Source organism: Aplysia californica, unplaced genomic scaffold (genome assembly GCF_000002075.1).
Source record: "Aplysia californica isolate F4 #8 unplaced genomic scaffold, AplCal3.0 scaffold00106, whole genome shotgun sequence".
NCBI lineage: Eukaryota > Metazoa > Mollusca > Gastropoda > Aplysiida > Aplysiidae > Aplysia > Aplysia californica.
Genome location: NW_004797376.1, coordinates 586,560 through 605,542, shown reverse-complemented (window position 1 = coordinate 605,542; position 18,983 = coordinate 586,560). Strand labels below are relative to the sequence as shown.

General features: G+C 38.5%; 1 protein-coding gene across 1 annotated transcript in view; it reads left to right on the top strand.

Moving 5' to 3' along the window:
• The window catches only part of LOC101861432 (cadherin-23), a gene marked incomplete in the record, with an annotated part of 170,597 nt that overhangs the window by 17,848 nt on the left and 133,766 nt on the right, over nt 1–18,983 (top strand). The window contains 3 exon segments of the mRNA XM_013080930.1: nt 4,421–4,576; nt 5,377–5,538; nt 14,630–14,703. Coding sequence (XP_012936384.1) covers nt 4,421–4,576; nt 5,377–5,538; nt 14,630–14,703 — 392 coding nt within the window.

The following is an 18,983-nucleotide window of genomic DNA, read 5'->3' as shown; positions in this document are numbered from 1 at the left end:
TACATAGAAGCGGAAGCAATAAATTGGCAAAACGATATTATTAATCCGAATACAGGAAAAAGAGGCTAAAACAGCACCTGGACATGGATGGCTGGTGCCTCTATAAATAATTAATCATTGATGGTCTGGTCTGTAACGTGTGCACAGCGCTCAAAAATGTTTCATTGCCACCTGAATACATGTACCTTGTTCACCCATTTCGGGCCACTTTCTTTTAGCAGTTACAAGCACGTACTGTATTATGAGAGCTAATAGACTGGAGTCTTCCTCCCTCTCGAAAGTGAGGGGGCTAATGCTAATATTATTTAAACTCATGGCGGCTTTGAGTGCTTGGTTGTTGTTGTTGCTGTTGTTGTTGTTATGGTTTTCCCCTCGGCTTTTTACCGCCCTATAAACTGATCATGTCCTCGATTATCAATTATGACATCGGCTCCTGACCGCAAAAGGCTAGATCTAGACAAAAACAGCTTTGACAATAGTCATGTATTATAATACATTTTAGCCATGCAGTCTCGGCATTGAGAAGAATAGGACTGACGTGGTGCTAGCGTGTCGCACGAGGCGACTAAATGGCGAACCAGGTAGTGACTCATGAAACAGAGTCGTCCTGCCTCCAGGTCGGGGGTTGAGTCACGAGGCTAACAACCTCTCTCGTAAAAAGAACCTGTTACAGAAACACATACAAGCAAAAATCATTAATCTCTGCTTGCCTGATCGTGGATCTTCTCCAAATGGAGAGTTTATGATGCGAGGCAGTGAAAGCCGAAAGGAAGCTGCTGGACAGAGGCCTCCATCATCATCCAAATCCAAGTCTCTTCGGATCGGGTCGTGGAACGTTAGGACCCTTTATGAGGCTGGAAAAACTGCACACGTTCTCCAAGAAATGCACTGATACCAACTACACATACTGGGAATCAGCGAGACCCACTTGAACCAGTCTGGACAGAAGCGAGTGAAAGAGGGGGAGCTTTTCATTTATTCAGGAAATGACAGTGATGGACCACACAGGGAAGGAGTAGGGATGATCATATCAAAAACAGCTCAAAAGACATTCAGGGGCTGGGAAGCACATGGTCCAAGGATCATCATAGCCTCGTTTGGAACTAAGAAATAACTCAAGGTAAGAGACGGTAGGAAGAAGGTCATAAACATAAACACCATACAAGTGTATGCTCCAACCAATGATGCAGAAGTGGAGAATAAAGATGACTTCTACAACCGCCTGCAGAGCGTCATCGACAAACTTCCAGGTAAGAACATCAACATTGTCATGGGAGATCTAAATGCAAAGGTAGGTTCGGACAATAGTCACTATTAGGAAATCATGGGCAGACACGGATTAGAAGACGCAAATGACAACGGAGAAAGGTTGCAAACTTTTGTACATTCAACAACCTGGTCATTGGAGGAACAATCTTCCCACATAAAGGGATTCACAGGGCCACTTGGGTCTCCCCGGACGGAACAACGGAAAACCAAATTGACCACGTTTGCATCTCCCGAAAGTTTAGATGCTCATTGGAGGACGTGCGAGTCTTACGAGGAGCAGATGTCGCATCAGATCATCATTTGATCCTTGGAAAGATGAAACTAAAACTGAGAAGATATGCACAAGTCACTACTGGAAATCGTCTAAAGTATGAAGTGAGCCTTCTGAAAGACCCAGCAAAGAAGAATGAATTCAAGTTGGAACTGAAGAACAGATTTCAAGCCCTTCAAGACCTGGGTGAATGTGAAGTCAACGAACACAGGGATAAGTTAAGAGAGGCAGTAAATGCAACTTGCCATAGCACCCTAGGACCCAAAGACAACACCAGGAATGAATGGATTTCACAGAACTATTTAGACAAAGTCAAAAGAAAAAGAGAGCTGAAGGCCCAAGTCAACAACAGCCGTACCCGAACTGAGGAACTCGCTGCACAACAAGAGGACACCGAAGCAAACCGGGAGGTAAAAAAAATCCATCAAGAAGGACAAGAATACCTACCTGAATAGCCTGACCGAAAAGGCAGAGAAAGAAGCAACAGACGTGGACTTGCGGATTATACACTAGACTACAAGAACTCTTTCAGGTAGGTTCAGCAAGCCCACTATACCAGTGAAAGACAAAGAGGAAAAGACTATCTTCAACCCAGAGGGGCAACTTAACCGATGGAGAGAACACTTTGATCAACTATTGAACAGACCACCTCCAGAAAACCAACCAGAAATTCTTCCAGCCAGAAATGACCTCCCAATATTTACAGAACCACCTTCAAGAGAGGAAATTGCAGCCGCTATAAAAACACTGAAGTCCCACAAGGCAGCTGGTCCCGACCACATACATTGTACCACCGGAAGCCCTTAAAGCAGATAAAGATACGTTAGTGGAGATTCTCTAAGCTCTATTTGAAAAGATTTGGCAAAAGGAGGAAATACCATCAGACTGGAAGGAGGGCCAACTAATCAAGCTGCCAAAGAAGGGAGACCTCAGCAATTGTAACAATACAGAGGCATTACACTCCTGTCCATACCTGGGAAAGTCTTTAACAGGATACCCCTGGAGAGAATCAACCTGGCAACAGACGAGAAGCTTCGAGGAAACCAGGCAGGATTCCGCAAAAACCGATCATGTTTGAACCAGATCGCTACTCTGTGCGTTATTGTTGAGCAATCGCTTGAATGGAATTCACCACTCGTGGTCAACTTCATTGACTATGAAAAGGCGTTTGACAGCGTGGACAGGGAAACTGTGGAAACTCATGCGGCATTTTGGAATACCTGAGAAAATCGTCAAGCTTGTGAAGGCCACATATGGTGGAACAAACTGCCAAGTCTTCCACGAAGGGCAACTCTCAGAACCAAACCAGGTACAGACAGGAGTGCGACAAGGATGCTTGCTCTCACCTTTTCTCTTCATACTGGCAATTGACTGGGTCATGGAAGAAGCCACCAGAGGCAAACGTAATGGAATACAATGGATCCCTTGGCAGCAGCAGGACGACTTGGACTTCGCCGATGACTTTGCACTGCTCTCTCACACATGCTCAGATGCAAGAAAAGACCAAAGAACTCAACAGCCTATCAAGGAGAGTTGGTCTACGTATACACCCAGGCAAGTCAAAAGTAGTGAAGCTAGGAAAAGTTTCAAGCCCTGCTGTGACAGTGGAAGACACTCCCATGGAAGAAGTGGACTCCTTTACCTACCTTGGAAGTGTCATCGATGGTAAAGGTGGAACCGAGGCAGATGTTAAAACAAGAACCGCCAAGGCTAGGTCAGCACATCTCACTGCGCACCAATTTACAACTCTTTAACTCCAACGTCAAGTCTGTGCACCTCTACGGCTGCCAAACTTGGAAGACAACGAAGACAGTACTGAATAAAGTCCAGACTTTTATCAACAGATGTATGAGGAGTATTCTAAGAATTAAGTGGTGGGATAGAATAAGAAATAAAGAGCTGTGGGAAAGGACAGGACAAAAGGATATAGAAGTAGAAATAGGACTAAGAAAGTGGCGTTGGATGGGACACACCTTAAGAAAGCCCAGCGGAAACATCACAAGACAGTCACTGCAGTGGAACCCACAAGGAGCACGGGTAGCCCACGGGAAACATGGAGGAGATGCGTGGAAAGGGACATGAGAGAGATGAAGTTCACTTGGAACGAGCTTGGAAGGATGGCTCAGGACAGAGATAAATGGAAGGAGCTTGTATGTGGACTATACCCTGCCAGTGGTGAATGGCATTGATGATGATGATAATACATTTGTAGAACAGTATAGTCATTTCTTCATTTTGTTTGTGTATTCACATCTTTAGTTAAATTAAGCTTTAGTTTAAAAAGCTTGAGACCATTATTTCCACTGCACGTTTAAATTTAATGATTACGTTTTGCCCAAAGGAGTATGGGAATAAATATTGAGACATTTTCAAGATTATCTTGGCGGTCGAACATACAATATAATATTGGATTCAAGATTTGTTTCCTTTCACAACTCAGTGATGCCACCTCGAGTAAGATGTTCTATTTATTTTGTTCCTGGGAAATTTTCGTGTGCGACCTGATATCTAATTCCTTGTCTCACGTTGATTACCCTGTCAAACAAGTCGACCTTCCGCCCTGTGTGTGTATATTTATTCATTTATTCATGCATTTGTTTATGTGCCTGTGTGTATTGAAGTTTTTAACAGAACATACTACACAGCACCGCACTGCGCTACAACACAACACTACACAACACGACACGGCATAACACGGCTATCTATGTGTTGTAGAAAGATCATGGCGTTTGACATTCAAAATAACTGGCTTCAAATATGGGACTTTTTAGTTAAGTCCGATTTGTTAATCTTACTTCGTATAGCGACTTCAACGAAATAGGAAAAGCACGTGTTGAATACAAATCTTCTCTTGCGTATTAGCTTTCCTATCTGTTACAGGGTGCCAATGCCAAGTTCACAGTTCAGATCACCACAGATCAAAGAGAAAATTTTGAAGTCTCACCAACAGAAGGGCAGTCGAAAAGCAACTTCATAATTCGAGTGAAAAACTCAACATATCTCGACTTCGAGAAGAGACAGACTGTGACAATCAAGGTATGTAGATGGCTATGGCTGACTATAGGCCTATACAGACATTGCAATTCGATTATGTGTTTTTCTTTTCAAAGTAAGGAAATAAAATGTATGATAGGCCTATTTATGACATATTACATGTATTACGTTCAAAACGGAAGAAAAGCAGGCCCAGGAAACGAGGAAACGATGGATAGAAGAGGGTAAAAAAAAAACAATGTCTAAGTCAAGAACAACATAACCACAATTACAGGCGATCCATCAAACGTTTTCTTCTCCCCCTTGACACTGCAGGGTTACAGGAGGTGGCGGAAAGAGTAAAAGTAAGTTCAAAAAGCTATACAGCTGAAATTGATTTATTGTCAGCACAAAAGTCAGTTGATTAAAAAAATATTATTGATTTGCTCTGTATTAGACCCAAGTAATTTACAGGTTTATAATCCTCAGTAATAATTGATCACTTTTATAAGAAAAAGGGGGCTCTCCCCAAAAATGCTGTTTTGAGAAAATCAAAGGTGAAGTTTTTGGATCCTTGTTCAGTTTCTTTTAAGAGACAAAGGAGAGTTTTCTCTATAACCAAACAAATATACTCACCAATGAAACCAAACTTCTCTTATAGGTAGGGCAATGCCCACTTTTGGTGTTGTTCAAGATTTCTGGAAACCCCCAAAATCTGGTTTAGCCCACTTGTCCTTAAAAGCGACCAATTGCTGGTGGCCTTTTATGTCAATGCAAGTCATAGAAATACATTTTTGAGGACACTAAATTTTTGCACTAATCATACTTTATTGGCTTGCCTCCTGTTCATTGTTCGTTCACAGCTTGTCGCCCAGGGACCTTCACCTTCTGGTTGGAACGCGACGGCTGATGTGGTTTTACACATTCGTAATGTCAATGACTACAGCCCTCAATTCAAGCAAACTACGATTATGGGAGATGTGGAGGAAAATTCTCCGAATGGTACTTCTGTGACAACAGTTAAGGTAAGCAACACATAGACGTAGCCTACTACTGACGACACAGTTCAAACAACATGGACATCTTTGAGATATCACTGACGACATTCGATTACTGAAGACATAATATCATAATAATAGTATGATTTATATTACCACTAAAAACTAGCTACTGGCGACTCATGATGGTTATAATTAGAGTGGCTTTTTTTGCCACTGAAGTTGTATAGTATAACACAGACGACAAGGTAGCAGTGGCATAAACGCATTGGTCAATATACCCCCCCCACACACACACACCGCTTGCCATCAGGTAGGCTTATCCATTGTATCATTTTAACAAGAGTTGTATTTTTAAAGTCATTCCTCTTGCCCCTCATTTTGGAGAAATGTGTCTGCATTTTCATGGTCACAGTCAATTTACTGTTGTTTTAACAATTACTGATGTGTTCTAAACATATTTTTCCATCAAAATATTAGGGCCTATTGACCATAATAATAATAATAATAATAATAATAATAATAATAATAATAATAATAATAATAATAATAATAATAATAACAATAATAATAATAATAATAACAATAATAATAATAATAATACGATGTGTAATAATAATAATAATAAAAATCATCATCATCATCATCATCATCATCATCATCATCATCATCATCATCATCATCATCATCATCATCATATAAAGAAGAAGAAGAAGAAGAAGAAGAAGAAGAAGAAGAAGAAGAAGAAGAAGAAGAAGAAGAAGAAGAAGAAGAAGAAGAAGAAGAATTAGACATGAAGACAGACATACAGACAGACAGACAGACAAACACACATACAGACAGACAGATAGGTAGGTAGATAGATAGATAGCATTTAATTTGTACAGCGCAAATTCCCACTCAACAGCAAGCTCTGTTGCACTTTTCAACCGCTTGCCATCAGGTAGGCCTATCTATGGTATCATTTTAACAAGAGTTGTATTTTTAAAGTCATTCCCCTTGCCCCTCATTTTGGAGAAAGGTGTCTGCATTTTCATGGTCACAGTCAATTTACTGTTGTTTTAACAATTACTGATGTGTTCTAAACATATGTTTCCATCAAAATATTAGGGCCTATTGACAATAGTAATAATAGTATATAATAATAATAATAATAATAATAATAATAATAATAATAATAATAATAATAATAATAATAATAATAACAATAATAATAATAATAATAAAAATAATAATAATAATAATAATAATACGACATGTAATAATAATAATAATAAAAATCATCATCATCCTCATCATCATCATCATCAGGATAGCAAGAAGAAGAAGAAGAAGAAGAAGAAGAAGAAGAAGAAGAAGAAGAAGAAGAAGAAGAAGAAGAAGAAGAAGAAGAAGAAGAAGAAGAAGAAGACATGCAGACAGACAGACAGACAGACACACATACAGACAGACAGACAGACAGATAGGTAGATAGATAGATAGATAGCATTTAATTTGTACAGCGCAAATTACCACTCAACAGCAAGCTCTGTTGCACTTTGCAGTCAATAATATTATAACCCTAGCAAACGTAAAAGCATTCAGAAACAATCTCAATTTCCTGGGAAGCGTACAGTGCAAGCTGTAATTTTCCAGGCGCTTTAAAAAAACCCTGTATAGCTCGTTAACTTTCGTCTGACCACGGTTAAAACAAGATAAAATGAAATCGTTCTGTTTAATCTTCTCAGATCTTGGCATGATACGTGGCAGGGTAGTGTTGCTGTTTCAATATTTTTGATAAGGTTACTGTAAGTCTTCTATACAATTTCAGTGAAACTGCGTATGCCCTGTGCATCCAAAGAGCTTTTTAAAATAATATATAGGGCCAAAAGAGAACCAAAAAAAAAGATAAATTATTACTCGATCAAGATTTTTTTTTTAATTTGGGTGACCTTATTTAGGCCACATGTGGCCTAAATAAGCTAAACTCCCCCTCCCTTACCTTATTTAGGCCACTGTGGCCTAAATAAGCTAAATCCCCCTCCCTTACCTTATTTAGGCCACATATGGTCCAAATAAGCTACCCCACCCCCCTTACCTTATTTAGGCCACATCATATGATAGATTTCTTGAACTAACCTTGGATTCGGAAGGTCGAGATTCTACTAATCTTTTTATTTAGTGCGGGGGATTATTTCAAAATAGAGGATGATACTAAATGAAAAGTGGACCAAGGGTAAGAGTTGTGTGTGTGTGTGTGTGTGTGTGTGTGTGTGTGTGTGTGTGTGTGTGTGTTTGTAATGTGTGAATGTTATTCTGTGCATGAGTGTCTATCTCAGTTGTACGGTCCATGTACATTATTTTGTTGAGAATTTTACATAGAACTCAACTACAAAACACGTTTATACAAAGTCACAGAAATATTCTTTTTGTGCTTATTGAGGTACAGTACAGGGTGATTTTACCTGCAATGATAATTGGACAAAATGGGCAATATCTTTATTGCTAATGGTCAATTAGACAAATCCTATATCATTCTCTTTTTTTTCCTTAACTGCTCATGGTTATTAAAGAGTAAGCCAACTAGATCAAGATAGTAATTTCGGATTCCTAATATTATGGGCATCCTTACAAATTCCGTAAAAAAACAAAAACAACAATGACCTTATCTTTCTTTTTCAAGGTATTGTGCATACATTTGTGTGAAACTATATATTCCATGCTTTCAAGTACATGTAAAAAGCTAATAAAGTCAAGCAAAATGTTCTTCAGAGACATAGATCTAGTAGTAGGCCCACTGGAACATTTTATAAACCGTGAAAAGATGACCAGAAAACAACAAAATTATCTTATGATCTAGGCTTCACTTGCACTTGCAATTTTTTTGACAAATTATAGTCTACCTCATTATCTTGTTTTTTTCCCACACATCTTTCTTCACTATTCATGACAACTGGCAATGTATTGTTTTCAGTTATTATCAAGGAAGTGGATAGGCGGACCACGGGGTCTATCTAGCCTAAAGGATAGATGGACCCCGGGGTCTATCTAACAAAATGCTGGGTTTTAGGATGTGAACCCCGGAGTCAGTGTAATGAAATAAGTAGATCTAGGTTTAACTAAGGATCGATGGACCCCGGGGTCAACATAGTGAAATAAGTAGATCTCAGTTTATTTTATAGTAGGACTGGCGGAGCCTGTGGTCAACGTTGTGAAGTTATAAGTAGATCTAGGTTTAATTAAGGATTTGTGGACCCCGGGGTCGTGGACCCTGGGATCAATGTAGTGAAATAAGTACATGTAGATCTAGGTTTAATTTTAAGGATTGGTGGACCCTCCAGTCAACGTAGTGAAATAGGTAGGTTTAGGGTGGACCCCAGGGTCTACCTAACGAAATACTAGCTAGGTTTTAGAATAGGTGGACCCTGCGATCACCGTTGTAAAATAAGTAGGTTTAATCAAGGTGTCCCGGGGGTCCACCAACCTTAAATTAAACCTTCTTATTCCTCCACGGCTATGGTGACTCCGAGGTCCACCAATCCTTTTAAAATTAAACCTACTTATTTCTCTACGGTGACCCTGGGGTCCATCAATCTTTAAAGAAACCTACTTATTTCACTACGGTGACCCCGGAGTCCACCTGTCCTAAAACCTAGTATTTCGCTAGGTGGACCCCGGGCCTTAACCTGCTTTTTTATCGCTACGTTGATCCCGGGGTCCACCAATTCTTACCTAAACCCAAACCTTATTTCACTGCGGTGACTCCGGGGTTCACATCGTTCTTGTATCGCTATGCAGGACTGTACTATTATCAATTTGCAATTTTCATTGATTAGCATATTTAAAAAAAAAAATTGAATCAGAGACTCGCTGTCTAAAAAGTCCACTGCTAATGTTATTCTTATAAAAGAAAATGGCACAATTTGATTTTATGAACATGTTAAAAGAAAGAGTTTTAAAAATACATGTATCCTGAAAATAACATAAAATGATTTTATATATATATATATATATATATATATATATATATATATATATATATATATATATATATATATATATATATATATATATATATATATATATGTGTGTGTGTGTGTATTTTATTATGTATACTAAAAGACTGAGCAGAGGCTTACATTACAATATAAATTCTGTGCTCTACAAGTAGAAAAAAATCTTAAGTTTGCGCAAAACATATTTTAGAAAAAAAAGTTGGATCTAATTATTCTAATAAAAGTAAAAGTGATTGTTATGGTGAGATTTGTTATAGTTAACTCTGGAAATACAGTTAGTTGCTGAATCTAAAATTAACTAGAACTGTGCAATTCGTTTTATTTCAATTCCAAAGCCCAAAGGCATAGCAATAAGTGAGATCTAGATCTAGCAGTTGTTGTAGGCTCTCTGGCTGCTTCTAGCATAGCTGCTACTACTGATTCCAGAAAGGGAATCTAGATCTAGCTATCATGACCTGCACTATTAAAGTCAAATATATGGTAAAATAAAAACAAAACTGTGAATTGTTTTGTTAGTCAGTTCATCCCAATTGCCATAGTCTAGTCGCACGTATTAATAGTTCAATAATGCGATACCGAGGCAACACTCTATCACAGTGTGCAGGGGAGAGTGGGGTGCCCGGGTCGTTGACCGGTCGACTTGGTGGTTCGGCTTTTGTAGAATACATTGTATTTTTTACGGAAAGCCCTATATCTATTAGTGTTGTGAAAACTTCAACCTGTACAGCTCAGGCGTCAAAAGATGTTGAATAATAATACGTCCTGAAGTTTCATAATTTATACAGAATAACACAGCCAGTAGTTTTTATTTCATCAAGTTATAAAAATTGCCTTGTTTTCAGAAGCAAATTTTAATAGTTCCAGTTCTACCAAATCGATTTTCACGCGAATTCAAACCATTTTGATGATCTTTCTTTTCCTTTTAAAAAGATGTAGGCCTGTCGGATGTGGCAGTGCGATTAACACTTGAGTTGTTTAGACCCATCAAAACACGAGGTTTCGTGGCCGATCACAAAAGTCTACAGGGCTTATCGAGGCAGATTCGCCCTGCCGCGTGCACGTTCACTAAACTGCCTACTGGATAGAATCTACTACCAAAGATTATCTACACGATCTTTGCTACTACATGTACTTCGAGACAGTACGAGAGAGTGCCACTCAGGCAAAGATACTGTAAGTTTGACTCAGCCACGTTGTGTACACACTTTTAATACCCCAAATTTGACCCGGAAGTCCATTCGGAGGATTTGACCTTTTCATTTGACCAAAGTGTGCCAAAATGGTAGCCAAGCTTTTGCCCTTCCATAAAGAAAAAATCTGGCCCTCATTCAAATCATTGGGATTGAGCAAAATTTTGCGTATTGTGCTTTGTTCTTACAATATTCATTATGATTATGATTTATAAGTTGTACACTGAGACAAAACTGTACTAAATGAGAAAGGTGCTCCATTATGAAAGTGGAACAAACTCAGTTGCCTGAAAAGGGTAGTTTGAGCATGTATGGCCTAAATAAGCTAACCCCCCCCCTCCCTTACCTTATTTAGGCCATATGTGGCCTAAATAAGCACCCCCTTTTAATTTTGTTTGATCGTGGGCTGGCATAAGTGCGATGCAAAGTTTCGTGAGCATACTTACATTAATAAATTGTGAGTTGTGAGCTAGAATGAACGTATTCAGAGATGAAAGTGAACAAGCTACATAAAAAATATATAACATTTACCTAGCATCTGCGTTTGTTCCCATTTTATTGTCCAAAAGTTGCAAATAATTTTCAAGCTTTCCACTCTCTGTGACGACGTACATAGCAATATGTTGATAGACGTAACTTAATCCAAAGCACCAGGATTTCATGTGTTCCGTTTCAAGCATCCAGAATATCATTCGTAGCCACACAGAGTGTAAAAACGTGAAAAATAAAGGTTTCACAACAGAATGAAATCAAGATTAGAACAGAACATATAAACAAATACAAAAATTAACAAATAAGGGCGTGTGTCCATATAATATCCAAGGATTGGCCGTTTTAACTCTAAACGTGTGTAATTCAAGAAAAAAGTACAGAATATTACAAGTAAATTAAGGAATCACACACAAGGGGCCTGTCAGTGTCAGTACATGTATTCGGTTTTGGTGGAGACACGCTCTGACCTAACTCATTTATTTATTTCTTTTAAAGGTACGCTTAAGAACAACATCAAATTAAATGACATTGACATTATAGGCTATAATAACAAAACATAGAAAACACACCGGAACAACTACAAGGAAAAAAAATTAAGACACCAGTAAATTAAAAATCCATCAAAGAAAGAAAAAGAAAAAAACCAGCAATATAAATAGTATGTAATGTACTTATGAATATTTTTCACATGAAAATAACAAATCGTCGTGGTGTCAACAAGAAAGAAAAGACGAAGTGAAGCAGAAGTGAAAATAAACTTTCTTTAAAAAAGTAAAGAGGTTCGGTTTCTTCTTTTTTTTTTTTTTATAGGCCTACCCCTTTTTCTCTATTTTTTTATTCCCTGACGGTGTTAAAAAAAAAAATGCAACAATCGCGGCCTCGATAAATGCAGATGCTAGATTTACAATTTACAGTGAACACAAACTAACAAGCTTTCATCATGCGGCGACTACGTACGCAACGCTTTCAGATCAAAGGACATTAACAAACGAACCCGCCTTTTCCAATGCGTTCGGAGAAACTTTTCGTTCTACACATGCACTAGATGTGATTGATTTATTATATCATTTACCTTGTACAAATATAAAAGCAGATTAATGTAAAAAAACAAAAAAAACAAACAAACAAAAACAAAACAAAAAACAACAACAAAAACCGAGTTTCAATAACAGCCAATTCTCAAAGCAAAGCTCTCTTTGGCCGAAACGCTATTTTTGGTCAATTTCATTTTCATGTTTATTCTGACGTGAATCTCTTGTCATAACATCAAAGTACAGTTCACAACGTAGATGACCATCTTCATGGGTATCTCTTCTTCCTCTTTCAAGTGAAATGTGGAGCCCACTACAGATGGGATCGGCCCGATCCAGCCGTCGTGGGCACAAACACGTTTGTTTTTGAGGCGATCGAGTCGGGCGATCGGCCCGATCGCCGATCCCGTCCGTAGTGGGCACCCCGTATAAGGAGTTAGCCTCGGTCGAAGAGAAGTCTGATAATTTGTTTTAAAAAATTCTGAACACATGTTCATGTTCGGAATTGTTAATAATGGAAGTTGAGAAGATTGGATCAGATGCACAGCACTGCTTAAAACAATACGTAATAATGTACATCATGTACTTGAATCTCTCTTTTTTAGTGAAATGTTTGATGCGGTCTTGGCACACCCAGACCAGAGACCTAGGTCTCGGCTCAGACCCTGCATACAGCGGCCCCCATGTTATTTGGGTTTTTGAGACCCCCTGTGTACAGAATCTGAAAACCCCCCGGGCGGTGCCACTGATCGAAGTGTCTTTTGGCCATTCCCAAACGGGGGACATTTCTCGTTCATGCACAGTAGAATTGTAAATGGGCTGATTCATGAATGTCATGCTCATAAGTTCATAACTATGCCAGATCTACAACAGGGAACGGCTGCTTTTTCTTTCCTAATCCTCACTATTGTCATTTTTCCTCTACTTCTTTTGTGACCCGCTATTTCCGGCGGGGTGACTTGAAAGTCGAAACATACTATACTATGTACTCTTGAAGCTAGAGAGGTGAGCAGAGTAAGTCTGATTCCCTGTAAAGACTTCTCAGTTGACATCTACCCCTTGGCGCTCGTATTATTACCTTATGCAGTTGTGAGTGCCGTAAAACCTCTACTAAATAAAAAAGAGTAAAAAAAATAACATAATTATATTCGTATTTAACTAGGCCTATATTGAAAAAGAATACAGTCTTTTTTCATTCCTGTCTTCTTTTCCTCTTCCTTCTTTACTCAAGTCAATTTGAGTGGCCGAGTGCCCCACCTTTGACACTGACTGTTTATGGGTGTTAAAAAAGACAATCATCTCCATCATTGAGTGTCATTATCGGAAATACGCATCAGTAATCACAGTTCTCTATTAATTTATCCGCTCCTATACTCTAGATAAAAATGAATTTAAAAATTAACAAACTAACTTGAGAAAAAGATGTCCAATGCCTTTATTAGATCAAAGTGTTCCCAAAACTACATTTTATTGTCTTTCCTTTTTTATATACATAATATACATATAAAAAAGACAGTACCGGTCATCAATGTGGTTAGGCCCTCGGACTCGCAACCGTAGGGTCCTGGGTTCGAATCCCGCCGGGAGCCTGAAGGTGTGTCCTTTGGAAAGACTGACACGAATTTTCCCCATTTCACCTAGGTGGAATGGGTACCCGACAATAGACAGCGAAAGATCTCAGGTTGTTAGTGTTTGGGCTCTTAATCAGCGAGAAGCCGAGAATGTTTAAGAGTGATCCAGGGTCAACTGGGGGTGATAATAATATGAAAGTGTAAGCCGCATATTATACATGTATATATGATTTATATTATAGAGAGAGCTTGCTGTTGAGCGGATATTATAAAATGCTATTTATGAATTATTATATTAGTCTATTAAATATCGTGACATGACGTCAGCGGAGGGCGCTAAATGAAGACTTGAATCAAGCAAACCACAAATCCAAATAGATCTAATAATAATAATAATAATAATAATTAATAATAATAATAATAATAATAATAAATTACACTTTTATTTGTCCCAGAAGGGCACTTTGTTTTACAATGGCAAACATACATACATAAATACATAATTATAAATACGTAACATACATAAATACATACATGCATACATAAATACACACTATTACACAAATACAGAACAGTTTACAAACAATGCCACTGTCGGTCGCCACAGTGCAGCGCCCTGTAATTTGAGCTAGGGTTGTCGTGTCTTGCTCAAGGACACACTCCAGTGACCACCCATCTGATCTCCGTGTCACCGACACTTGCTTGACATTGCTTGAGTCAAAACTCACTGCTCACTTAGCCACTGGAGCCCCCATGCACTGAGTAGAATAGCGGCATCAGTAAAAAATAAATTGTCGCAAGACAAACTCCCTAAGTTTGGCTTTGGTTTCTGTTTACAGGCAGACGATGGTGATAAAGAGGATGGTCGCGGCTTCTCGAAGGTTACTTATCACTTCCAGAAGCCTTCAAATACGTGAGTGTCTTATTAAGCCTATATTCCAGTGCTTTTTTGCTATATGTAGTCACTAAGCATAGCATAGCAATATTATCACACAAACACAAACACACACACACACACACACACACACACACACACACACACACACACACACAGTGCTGGGCGGTATCGGCGAAACCCAGTGCCGGTCCTTTCAATGGGCTAGGCATGTTTTCTCTCTCTTTTACGCGATAGGCGAGGCTTGTTCCTTGTTGATTTGTTTTTTTTACATGGGCGCCCGTTACCTACTATATCTAGATTACTAAATAGCAATTATACAGCGTTCTTTCTACAACTAGATCTACAAATGAATGTATTATTAACTAGATAGAGATAGAGGTATAGGCTTAAAAAAAGAAAGACCCCCCCCCCCCCCCCAAATTACGTTTTTTCTTCATGAGCATTTTATCTACGAGATGGTTTATTTCTTATTGACTGAATCAAAGCGTATACGGCCTATAGAACTTTTAAAAAGAAGTATGAAAAGATGTGGGTGTCATGGGAATCTCCCAACCCCCCCCCCCCCCCCCGTCTCTTTCCTCCCGAATTCCAACACCACCCCCCCCCCCACCCCAAATATATGAATTCCAGAGTTTTTCTGTCATTAGGGGTAGGAAGGCAATGAAGCTCTTGATAAAGCAAATTCAGCCAAACAAATGATGAATACATGTACTAATATTTAAAAAATCGAGTTAAACTTTACCTTGTGACATTTGAACAGGAAACTGTATTTTTCATTTTTATGTTCACTTATGTTTTTGAAGTATACCAAATAAGTAGTGTTTTCTTATGTCGGTATTAAACTTAGGTTTATACTGATTTTGAGAACTAAAATAGACCATATACAGGACTTAAACTAAAGCTCCTGCTATTGCTGTTTTAAGTAAGTCTGATTTTAGACATTAGTAAAACAACTGTGACAACTCTGGACTTACTAAAGATTAATAAGTGAAGTTAATTTTGTTTTGTAGCCTGGTCAATTGTTTTTCTACACAGTGTAGTGATAACTGAAACAAAAACATTTACTAAGATGTTTTTGGACAACATTCAATAAAACAAATCATTAAAAAGTACACTGTTTGATAAAGAAACTACCTGCCCATTGTGGAAAAGATCTAGATCTAGCTGCTAGTCAACCTTAACTTCACATGGCCCAGAACCTTACTGATGGCTCTTTATATTTAAAAAACAAACAAACCGGAGTGACTATAATTTATTTGTGCCTATAAGACATATTATGAGCTAAAAATAGATGATGTAATAAAAGAAAACAGACATCACTGACAGAAGCAGTGATGAGTTGTTTCAATTCATTCGTGCAATAGAAATGTGCCAAACACATATTATTATATGCTGTGCATATATATGTATGTATAATATATATATATATATATATAGCAAGCTCATCACAAAGCGCACTCTGACTATGGTTTGCTTTGTCACTATAATAAACTTAGAACTCGCACAAAAAAGTCAAGGAACAAAAATTCAAAGAAAGATAACTGAATAACAGTTTAACCGAATTTATTCATTTTTTTCAAAAAAAAGATGCTTTCGACTCTTTAGATTAAGTGTGTACAATTTCAGATTTCAACAAAAACTAGAAGTTCATGTAAAATGAGTTTCAGTTACGCTGGTCGAATTTAAAAAATCTGAACAGCCAAAGTTTTTCATGAACATTGTCAATAGTGGATGTAGCCACTCCGTTTGATCAAACACTCGGCACAGCGTCGAAGCATGGACAGGACATGCCTTCTGAGAACTTGTTGCGGTAGGTTCTGCCACTCCTGGATGACGCAGCCCATGAGCTGTTGAAGGTTTTGTGCTGGAGGGTGGTTGTCCCTTATCCACCGGTCAATGTGATCCCAAATGTTCTCTATTGGGTTCAAATCCGGACTACAAGTTGGTCAGTCCATGCGAGTGACAGCTCGCTGCTGCAGGAAGTCCCCCACGATGCGTGCGCGATGTGGCGTGGCGTTGTCGTCCTGAGCACCAGGGAACAGCGACTCTGTTTTTAAAAACAGGAAAAAATGTGTCCGGGGAACAGCGACTGCCCTAAGCGAATCGGAGCATCGGGGAACAGCGACTCTATTTTTAAAAACAGGAAAAAATGTGTCCGGGGAACAGCGACTGCCTTAAGCGAATACCCCCGTTGTGATGGTATTAATGATGGTATCGATACACCCGCGGGCCGACAAAATGATTTTTAAATAAACAATTAAAACTATGTCTAATCGTAAAAATAATATCAAATTCGAAACCAGCGTGGCGTGTCCAAATTAACAAAATAACTCGCGAGTGACCGTTTTTCTTGCTGGATTTAGAAGATCACAAAAAAAAGTATTTCATATTGATTCTACCAAGATTGCATCTTGTAGTATTTTCCTGTCATAAAGAGGACATACAACAGTCACTTTTAACCATAGAGTTATAGTGTACATCTATGCTTTTAACTGATCTTATAATAACCCCCCCCCCCCTCAGTGTGAAGTGACACGTGGGAGGCTGTGAAGCAAAATTCCTTTGACGTTTGCCGCCGCGCGGGATTAAACTTTGCGCGCAGAATTTTCAAAATAATTATCGCAGCTAACAACTGATTTCATTTTCGAAATCAGCATATCAAAATAAGCAAAGTGGCTCACGTGGAACCTGATTTGATGCCGTATTTTAAAACTTGAGCAAACTTTGTTTTTCAATTGTCTATTTTCAAACAAAAGTTAGGCATCCAGGGTCACCCAGTGCGTTGTAAGTGCATCTGACGCATAGAGTTATCTCCTATAGTGTACATCTATGATCTGACGTCAAAGCTGTCAGGACTACACACTGTACACTAGATATCTACTATCTATAACTGGACAGTCACTGTACAGTGTACAGTAGTCAGTAGGCCTTATGGTGACTCGGTCGAAAGAATCTATTATTCTCTTCATTGAGAAGTAGAGGCCTACAGATCCCTCGAATGTCTGTGGACGATTAAGTCCAGAGACTACAATAACAAATCATTAAGAGAGGGCGTGGAGAGAGTTTGTGTCTTTAGAATTTTGCAACTAATAACTTCATGGGCCTCTTTTTTTACGTTTGTTAAGTAAAAACACAGAGAAAGCAGGCAAATTGTTGCGAAGAGTCATCTGGCGCAAGAAGAAGGAATCTCTCCCAATTTAAAGGGAATTGGACACTATAAAATGGAATGTTTAAACAGAATATGGAGTTTGATAAATCTGACAGTTTTACTATACGAAGAATGTAATACGATTTATCGCTGAGAGTGACATGGGCTTTACATATTAACCCTTCCCTTTGACAGATGTGTATTATACAGTGGGTTCCAAAAGAAACTTCATAATGTAATCACCCAATACCAATTTAAAGCTAAATAAATTCTGCATCATCTGTCTGACACAATAATATTTCATCTATGTTAAGAGATGCTCGAGATAATACTATGGTCACTCAAAATTGACCGTAAACATTCAGGCTTGGCAAAATTGTGCGAAATCACAGAAACGTTGTCTTTGCACGTATATTGGAGACCATCAATGTTGATAGAATGGACATAGGCTACATTGCATATCCAATGAATGGAGAATTTGTTTCTCTGCAATAAACAATATATAAATGTCGATAGTTTCAATTTCGAACAAAACAGAAAACTGAGCAATCACAAATACCACAAAACGGACTTAACATGTGTTCATTGTTATTTTGCGTAGGAGCCATTGGTTTTGTGTTGTGCACGAACCCATAGGGCATCGACTCTGCTAAATTGAGGACAATTATCAGTCATTTCATCCCAGATGTCACAGACGGTTGCAAACGAAGGGTCTGAATTGGGAGCAACGTCAGTTTTCTTCAGCTGCTATTTCATGGGATTTCACATACCTGTAGGATTCATATCGGGCTATTTACTGGTGACCACTCCAACGTTGATATGGGATAGTTTTCCAAGAATTGTTTTGTGATAATAATATTGGCCCAATGAGAAAGTGATTTGCCTTGAATGGAGATGTCTACTTGAATGACACCATGAGGGAAATAAGGGTAAGACATGACATTCCAACACTTGCACGATGTAGTCAACTAAAGCAAGCCATCCGAGGGTTTGTGCTCTACAAGAAGACCAATAGCTCCTAAACCAAAAAAAAAATCATACTAATGAGCATATTAATATGTAATGTTAAGTCTCAGTTCAGCATGGTATTTGCAAGTAACCTGTTTTCTAACTTGTTTGAAAATGTATTTCAGAAGATGCTGCTCAT